General features: G+C 38.5%; 1 protein-coding gene across 3 annotated transcripts; it reads right to left on the bottom strand.

Annotated features, from left to right (window-relative positions):
• Nucleotides 1-1,259: 1,259 nt before the first annotated feature.
• Nucleotides 1,260-9,132, bottom strand: LOC106579619 (myelin-associated glycoprotein). 3 transcript variants are annotated; one of them, XM_082966001.1, is made up of 8 exons: nucleotides 9,064-9,132; nucleotides 8,760-8,834; nucleotides 3,691-4,077; nucleotides 3,262-3,567; nucleotides 2,859-3,125; nucleotides 2,304-2,397; nucleotides 2,129-2,196; nucleotides 1,260-1,976 (listed from the first exon to the last, which is right to left on the bottom strand). In XM_082966001.1, coding segments are annotated over exons 2-8 (1,173 nt in total). In that variant the 5' UTR covers nucleotides 8,809-8,834; nucleotides 9,064-9,132; the 3' UTR covers nucleotides 1,260-1,974. The 3 variants fall into 3 exon arrangements, with proteins under 3 accessions (XP_082822127.1, XP_045558718.2, XP_082822128.1); XM_045702762.2 differs by having other exon boundaries at nucleotides 2,136-2,196; XM_082966002.1 differs by having other exon boundaries at nucleotides 2,136-2,196; nucleotides 2,994-3,125.
• Nucleotides 9,133-9,643: the final 511 nt, after the last annotated feature.

Below are 9,643 nucleotides of genomic sequence, written 5' to 3'. Positions count from 1 at the left end.
ATTTGATATGCGATTGTTCCAAGATGGCGCTGACCTGTATTGCTAGCCTATTTTTTCTGAGTATCGCATCCCCTTTTATCGCAAAGTGTGATTACCCAGTAAAGTTATTTTTAAATCTGGCATTGCAGGTGCTTTCAAGAGATGCTAATATATACATCTTAGAATGAGAATATTACATTTTAAAAATGTTTTCGAATATTAATTTAGTAAATTGTAGCGCTGTTTCACCGGACGCATTTGAGGGAAAATAGTTACTCAACGTCACGCGCCGATGTAAAATGCTGTTTTTATATATAAATATGAACTTTATCGAACAAAAGAATGCATGTATTGTGTAACATGATGTCTTAGGAGTGTCATCTGATGAAGATTGTCAAAGGTTAGTGCTGCATTTAGCTGTTTTTTGGTTATTTGTGATGCATGTGGTTGGTCGGAAAATGGCTATGTGGCTACTTTTACGATATACTCCTCTAACATAATCTAATGTTTTGCTTTTGCTGTAAAGCCTTTTTGAAATCGGACAACGTGGTTCGATTCAGGAGAGGTGTATCTATAAAACGATATAAAATAGTCCTATATTTGAAAAAAATAAGTATTACATTTTGTTATGCTAATGGGGATGGGATTTTTCGCTGGATGTCCGTCCCGCCAGAGGTTAAACTGTGTAAATGTTTTAAAATCACCAGTGGACTCAAGGTGAGATCCCTGAGCGTTTTCCTTCCTCTCCGGCATCTGAGTTAGGAATTACGCCTGTATCTTTGTAGTGACTGGCTGTATTGATTCGCCATTAAACACTGTAATTAATAACATCCCTGAAAGGGATATTCAATATTTTTTTTTTTTACCCATCTACCAATAGGTGCTCTTCTTTATGAGGCATTGGAAAACCTCCCCAGTCTTTGTGGTTAAATCTGTTTGAAACACACTGCTCGACTGAGGGACCTTACAGATAATTGTACGTGTGGGGTACAGAGATGAAGTAGTCATTCACTATTATTGCACACACAGTGAGTCCATGCAACTTATTATGTGACTTGTTAAGCAAATCTTTACTCCTGAACTTATTCATGATTGTCATAAGAAAGGGGTTGAATACATATTGACTCAAGATATTTCATCTTTTAATTTTATTTTTTAATTCAAAACATCATTCCACATTAATGGGTATTGTGTGTAGGCCAGTGAAAAATCTAAATGTAATCAATTTGAATGAAATATGTAAAATAATGGACCAATAAGACCAAAAGATTACATGGAAATTGAATGTAAATGTTTTAATTACAGTGTAATTAATAAACAACCTTAAATTCAGCCTCAGGTGTTTCTTTGATTTAACACTCAACATAAAAACTGACACAATAACTTCAAAATAGATATAAACTGAAAATAGATGATATTGTCATTCTGGGAACTGCACAATAGATGATGAGAAACAGTGACTAGTAGATTTTAACACCATTCTGCCGTCACGTAGACTTACTTCACCAACTTCCTGTCTTGCATCAGACCACTGTCTGTCTAACTGTGTCTTCTCTCCTCAGTCATCATTGACTTTATATGGTCTTAAACTGCCTTCAGTTGGCTAGTTGAACTCAGCAGTTCCTCTATACTGGAACCCATTAAACAGATGCTCTGTGAACTCATCACTCAAAATAAATGGTCCAAAATAAAGAGTAGCCTACATCATCGTATCACCATTATAGTAACAGTTAAACACTTTTCATCCCAGCAAATTCTACAAATATGCAGATAATCAAAGAGAACACAATTATAAATGTAACAAAAGTATCAATATAAAATGAATGCACAATGACAATACTGTACATAAAAACACTTAATACTCATTGGCGAAATACATAAAATGCACCTCTTTTATTGACTTGTGCATTAAGCCCATCTAAGTAGTTAAGTGGTGGTTACTGGTTCCCTCTACCGACCGTGGCCTGGTTAAAGCATACTGTCCCAGCCGGGGAGTTCTGTGGAGAGAACACAGAGAAAGGAACAGGTGTCAGGACCGACACTTCAGAAGAATAATGACTTCATAGTTACAGTTGGTTACACAACACAGTATTCATTCAATTCTTCCTTAAATGCACATTCTAGATGGGTTTTAAAAGTTGAGTCTAACATTCCACCTGTCCCTGTGAACTGTCTGTCATGTCAAACCCACTGGGGAGTCTAGATGTTCTCCTCCTCCTGGAAGACAAGAATAAAGGTATTTTGACATCATTTAGGTTTTCATATACAAAAGCACAAACAGCATGATAAATATGTTTGCATTGAGGATGGGAATATCTTTTTACCATGCAAAGAATACGATCAGGCTGAAAAGGAAAAGCAACCCTAAGGTTTTTCCTACAATCTCAAAAACCTTTGGGTTAACAGGCTCTTCTTGCCCTGTAAATAAAACACATATTATGGTCAAGTTCCTAAAAGAGGAAACATTTTGCACATTGTCTAATATTACAAATTAAACATATACTGTAGATGTACAGATGTAAGATCTTAATTATCCAGTATGGTTGCAGCGAAATAATCCTGCAGCAAAAGGATTTGAACGTTTACTCCGTAATGTTGTTCCATTGGTGGTTAGGCTATTAGCTGGACAAAATAAGGCTACATGAAAAGTGCAATACTGTTAATATAACCACGTTTTAGTGCAGGTTTTTGGTGAATTTATGTAAATCACAAAGCTTATCTGCATTTACCACAATGCAATAAACTTCTCAGCAACAAAATAGTGATCAAATTAAGATCCTACAGCCGTATCATACCTAGATACATATATCTCTTCTACATCTATCTATATCTATATTTTTCTTAATGTTGTGCCATATTGAATGTGCCAATGCTTCTACCTTGAATAGCCAGCCTCACTTCCTTTGACTTGCCACAGCCGTGACTATTTCTTGCTTCACAGTAGTACAGTCCTCCATCACCAACAGTCACATTGAGGGAGTAACTCTGTCCAGATGCTACCTGTGTTGTTTTACCCCCACTGATCTGGAACCAGGTGAAGTTTGTCACAGGAGGGTTGGCTGTACTGCTGCAGGTCAGATTAACACAGCTGTCCACTAATACTGGACCAGCTGGACTGATGGAGGCTGAGGTGTCCTTAGGAGAGACTGAGGGAGAGGGGTTCATTTAGAATGTATCTGGATATGGTATATTGAATAGTCTCATTAAAACCACTCTATTACAATCATCAGTGAAAACATGATAGAATGATCTATTCTACAGGAACCGGTGACTAAATCTTACATGAAACGTTAAGCATCATGTTATGTTCAGCTGTCTTGTTGCTTGTCCCTACTGGGTAGACTGCAGTACAAGTGATGTTCTTCTCATGATGAAGGTATGACAGAGTGAAGGTCACCGTGGAGAGAACTGATTTGGTTTGGTCTGGATTCTCCTGCAGTTGGTTCTCAGTTGTGAACTGTGTTGGGAGAGTCCATGTCAGCTCAGGGGGGTGTTCGGGACAGGGAGCGACAGCAGAGCAGCTCAAACTGACAGGGTTCCCTTCCTTCAGCTCACCGTAGACCGTAAAGATGGGACTGGAAGGCAAATCTGTAATACATTGAAGATAGATATTTTACACTAATAGTTAAACTGTCCACTTGTTCTACTCTTATCTTTGATGAAAGGAAAAACTGGGGAAAAAAGTTGGTTAAAAGTTAAATTGTCTCTTACCTCTGACAACTATATCAACAGACTTTCCAATGTCTGTTACACGGAATGGTTGACTCTCAATCCTGAAGTAGTATCTATTAGTGTAACTGGTGGTTACATTGAAGAAGACTGTGGTGCAGTTCTTCTGGGACATGTTTCCAGTTATCTTCCCTTGATATATGTTGACCATCTTACTACTGTTAAATATCACATTTTCCCGACGCACATCAAAGTATGGTATATCTTTCATCCACACTCCAGAGGTTAGTATTGTGCTGTTAAATTTATACTTATGTTTGTCAGGAATATCAAATGAACATGGGATTTGCACACAGGAGCCAGTCAGTACATCCAGTCTATCTGGCATTGTGGCGATCAAATCTCGTTGACCAAAGCAGGCCAAAACACCTGCAACATAAAAGACAACATCAGGGAAGTTCTGATATATTTTCAGTTCAGTCTAGTGATATGTTTTAACCCTAGATGAATGACAGGGGCTGCTTTTTGGAGGCAACTGCACAGCCATCTTGTTACTCCTCCTCCATTGTAAAACAGGTTTTGGAAGCTATAAAAATGCATTTATTAATGTCTACATTCTTTTTTGACAAGTATATTCTATTACAGACACCTTAATGCATACTTTAAAATTATATTTTGTGACCGGCAACACTTCCTTCAACAGAGATACACTTGCCTTGCTCCAGCCAATGATTGTATCTTGCATCTCACTGAACTGGTATTATCCAATAACTAATTAACCTTTGAGTCAGACTTTTTCCTTCAAATTCGGGGTGTAGCCATGGGCTCCCCCTTTGCCCCCAACTATGCAAACCTGTATGTGGGCAATTTGAGGAAGCAATCATTTACAAAACAGAGACACACCCCCTACTTTCTAAAATCATCTCATGGAAGAGATACATAGATGTCTTTGTGCTCTGGGAAGGAAGTCTGCAGGAACTTAATGAATTTCAAACTCCTCTAAACGAGAGCTCTGAATATCTCAAATTCACCATGCAGACTGATGAGAGAAAAATAAACTACCTGGACATATGGATCATCAAAGAGAATGATGCCTTACATACAGACTTGTACACACAGCCAGCAGACCTCAATACCCTCTTACGTGCGGATAGTATGCATCCCCTTCCCCTCAGGAATGGTCTATCAAATAAAGCCAGTTATGCAGGGTTAAACGAATCTGTTGCCAACACTCAGATTTTGACAGCAATGCTAAGAAAATGAAAAATAAATTCAAAATCAGAGGCTACAAGGAAAAAAGTATTGATGCTGCAATAACGAAAATATCTCAAAAACCAAGAGAGGATTTGCTAAAAAGTTAACCAAAGAAGAAAAACAACACAACAGTCTTTTGCACTACGTACACCAAGTGTTCAGAGAAAATCAAAGCAATCTTGAAAAATCACTGGGATATTCTACAATCAGACAAAAAAAATGCACACCTCTTCAAGGAATCTCCACTGGTGGTCTATAAGTGTGGTCACAATATTGGGGATAGCTTAGTGAGATCTGACCTGCCCCCTGAGCCCACTCAGTCACTCTTGACACCCATTCCATATGGGAACTACAAAAGTGGCTCATGCTCACAGTGCAATAGAACTACAAAAACATCCTTCTTCAGACACCCACATACAGGTGGAAAAATCCCTGTTAGGGGTATGATCTCTTGCAAGACAAATGGAGAAATCTATCTCATCACATGTTCATGTGGGAAAGCCAACTCATTACAAACAAAACAACAATTAAAACAATGCATAGCTGTAAGAACACTGATTATCTAGTAGCAGCTCACTTTGTTGAAGCTAACTATCCCATCTCCTCCCTCAAATACACAGGTATTGAGCATGTTTCTCTTCCAAGGAGAGGAGTTAACATGGAGATCCTACTCCTACAGAGGAGAGGAGGTAACATGGAGATCCTACGACTACAGAGGAGAGGAGGTAACATGGAGATCCTACTACTACAGAGGAGAGGAGTTAACATGGAGATCCTACTACTACAGAGGAGAGGAGGTAACATGGAGATCCTACTACTACAGAGGAGAGGAGGTAACATGGAGATCCTACTACAACAGAGGAGAGGAGGTAACATGGAGATCCTACTACTACAGAGGAGAGGAGGTAACATGGAGATCCTACTACTACAGAGGAGAGGAGGTAACATGGAGATCCTACTACTACAGAGGAGAGGAGGTAACATGGAGATCCTACTACTACAGAGGAGAGGAGGTAACATGGAGATCCTACTACTACAGAGGAGAGGAGGTAACATGGAGATCCTACGACTACAGAGGAGAGGAGGTAACATGGAGATCCTACTACTACAGAGGAGAGGAGGTAACATGGAGATCCTACTACTACAGAGGAGAGGAGTTAACATGGAGATCCTACTACTACAGAGGAGAGGAGGTAACATGGAGATCCTACTACTACAGAGGAGAGGAGGTAACATGGAGATCCTACTACAACAGAGGAGAGGAGGTAACATGGAGATCCTACTACTACAGAGGAGAGGAGGTAACATGGAGATCCTACTACTACAGAGGAGAGGAGGTAACATGGAGATCCTACTACTACAGAGGAGAGGAGGTAACATGGAGATCCTACTACTACAGAGGAGAGGAGGTAACATGGAGATCCTACTACTACAGAGGAGAGGAGGTAACATGGAGATCCTACGACTACAGAGGAGAGGAGGTAACATGGAGATCCTACTACTACAGAGGAGAGGAGGTAACATGGAGATCCTACTACTACAGAGGAGAGGAGGTAACATGGAGATCCTACTACTACAGAGGAGAGGAGGTAACATGGAGATCCTACTACTACAGAGGAGAGGAGGTAACATGGAGATCCTACTACTACAGAGGAGAGGAGGTAACATGGAGATCCTACTACTACAGAGGAGAGGAGGTAACATGGAGATCCTACTACTACAGAGGAGAGGAGGTAACATGGAGATCCTACTACAACAGAGGAGAGGAGGTAACATGGAGATCCTACTACTACAGAGGAGAGGAGGTAACATGGAGATCCTACTACTACAGAGGAGAGGAGGTAACATGGAGATCCTACTACTACAGAGGAGAGGAGGTAACATGGAGATCCTACTACAACAGAGGGAGGACTACTGGATTTCCTATTTAAAAACATTATAGTTATATTATAGTCTTATAAATGAATATATTCTTTCTACAGCCTTTCAGCATAGAACCAATATGTTCCCCCTGTTGATGGTGCATATTATGCATTATGGATGAACCAAAAGATTACATGTAACAACATTTAATGAAATTGGAAACAATTAAATATATGTGAAATTAAATTAAACAATAAAGTATGTTGATGCTAATCTTATACTAATGTTAATGATAACAATACGCTAATATATTCAATATGCTGTAAACTATTATTTTAACAGTTTTACTCAATTCATTCTAATTAACTTCATAACTATGATACACCCCTCACTATTGCCATTGGTTGCACTAGCTGCACTGTATGTCTACATAACCTGGTTCAAACATTCATGACATTACCCTGAAGAAGGCACAGTGATGCCGAAACGTTGGTGTTTTACCCAATGAATTAGTGGGAGATTATATACATAGAGTGTTCAACTCTCTTTGATTTTATAGCTTACAGTGTATTCACCGTTAGTCAGAACCTCTACAATAAGTAATTTTCTCTGAGTGTGCCCCAGCTCATGCTTTTTATATGACCTGAACATAACAAATAAAATAAAAAACATGTAAAGATATTAAAATATGTTTTTTTATAGAGTACTAACTATTCTGTCTCTTCTAAAACAAAATACTTAAATACATGTAATATAGTCCATGAAACATTTGATTTAAATACTGTAGAATTCCATTAATTCTTATGGAGGACTGCTTCTTCTGGGGAGAACCATATATAGAGACCGGTGGATTCATAGCCTCTCATTGGCTGTTACATAGCATCAGCGGTCCAACATTTTTTATACACATCACTGTTACAGTCTCTCCCAATAATAATAATATGAATTTATTTCAATGTAGAGGTGATTTTTCAATTGGTTGGTGTCAAGGAGTGAGGTGACGTGTGTTTGTGAGCAGAGGACCACTAGTTTGAGCCTGGTATGGTGATAGGGACAGTGGTGGAAGCTATACTGTCAGCAGCAACATGAAGTCGGTTTCACATGCACATACAGTGACATGAAACAGTATTTCCCCCTTTCTGGTTCTCTATTTTTTATTTATTTTTTTGTTACTGAATGTTATCAGATCTTCAACCAAAACCTAATATTAGATAAAGGGAACTTGAGTTTACAAATAACAAAAAAAATGTATAGTTATTACATTTATTTCATGAACAAAGTTATGCAACACCCAATTCCCCTGTGTGAAAAAATAATTGCCCCCTTACACTCAATAACTGGTTGTTTCACCATTCCAAAACACACAATCAAGTCTACATAAAAAGTGATAAAAAGCAACAAATTTTAAGTTTTGGAATGGCCTACTCAAAGTCCAGACCTTATCCCAAATGAGACATTGTGGCAGGACTTGAAACGAGCAGTTCATGCTTGAAAACCAACAAATGTCGCTGAGTTGAAGCAGTTCTGCGTGGGAGAGTGGGCCAGAATTCCTCCACAGCAACGTGAGAGACTGATCAACAACTATAGGAAGTGTATGGTTGGTTGTCATTTCAGCTGATGGAGGCATTACGAGTTATTGAGTATAAGGGGGTAATTACTTTTTCACACAGTGGCATTGGTTGTTGCATAACTTTGTTCACGAAATAAATGAAATAACTATCTAATTGTTGTGTTATTTGCTCACTCATGTTCCATTTATCTAATATCAGCTTTTGCTTGAGTGTCTGATAGCATTCAGTATCAAAAATATGAAAAATACTTTTTCACAGCACTGTTTGAATCCAGCCTACTAAACTACACTAATCAGCAATTAACTGTACACTTCTCAACACAATTAAAAAGCCGGAATATAGCGCATCCCATAAAATATCACGACTTGTGCTTACTCCTTTATTTCCGATTCATAACTAATTGTTGCTGTGTGGAAGACTCACCTGACATAAAGAGGCCAATGAGAAAAAACATGTTCTCAGGACAAGCCATGTGAGAACTCACACACTACTGATCACCTGAAACAGTACAAACATACACTTACTGGTAGAGTAGCTTAACTCACACAACACATTGTATTGAACCATCCCCATATCAATACACTATGTCTTTCAGTTGTGAAGCTAATACATGAACAAACAGCAGTACTTTAGAACATATTGAATCTCATTACTCATAATTAATTTCCTTTCATTTATTTTGAACTTTCAAATTAACAGAAAATATAGTGAAGAAGTCGATACTTGCCTTAGACGGTAACGTAAACTGTCGACAGTAGAGACTGTCACGTCCATTGTGTGTTCTGACAAATTAAAATGATGAAATTCATGTGGCACTTCTCACATCTCATCAGTGACGTACTTCCTAATAAGTGTATGAGACATTTTTTTCAAACAATACTTTAGTATTTAATGGCCCTTTCTCGAGGTAGAACAGGTCAGCAGCATTTTGAAACGGGCCCCCAAAACGCTAAGTCCACCCCCGACACATTGTTAAATAAAACAAATGAAACTTTCGGCATTATAACCATCTCCCTCTCCTCTATCTCCCAGGCCTGAATGGGAATGTGTGTATGAACCAAAATCCACTATTAATTTATTCAAGAGTTATATTTGTTAAATTCGAGTTTGATACAAAACATACGGTTGTCACATTATGTTTCAACATGAAAAACAGATTTGGTATGAAACAGAGTAACTGTAATTGTATCTGACTGATTCTCACACACCACTCAACTTCTCCTACACCAACTTCCTCTTTGAAGTCTATTTACCAAGAAGAGCCTTGGAGGGCTGGATGCCACAGAGACAAACTTTTCAAGTCACTT

Source organism: Salmo salar, chromosome 19 (assembly GCF_965601325.2).
Source record: "Salmo salar chromosome 19, fSalSal1, whole genome shotgun sequence".
NCBI lineage: Eukaryota > Metazoa > Chordata > Actinopteri > Salmoniformes > Salmonidae > Salmo > Salmo salar.
Note: the sequence above shows the minus strand (reverse complement) of the source record. Positions and strands in the feature narration are given on the sequence as shown.

Coding starts and splice junctions, on each gene's coding strand:
- LOC106579619 (XM_045702762.2), bottom strand. CDS start 8,808: ATGGCTTGTCCTGAGAACATGTTTTTTCTCATTGGCCTCTTTATGTCA. Junction 4,078..8,759: donor CATTGGCCTCTTTATGTCAG/GTGAGTCTTCCA, acceptor TTTATGTTGCAG/GTGTTTTGGCCTGCTTTGGT. Junction 3,568..3,690: donor TGTTGATATAGTTGTCAGAG/GTAAGAGACAAT, acceptor AATGTATTACAG/ATTTGCCTTCCAGTCCCATC.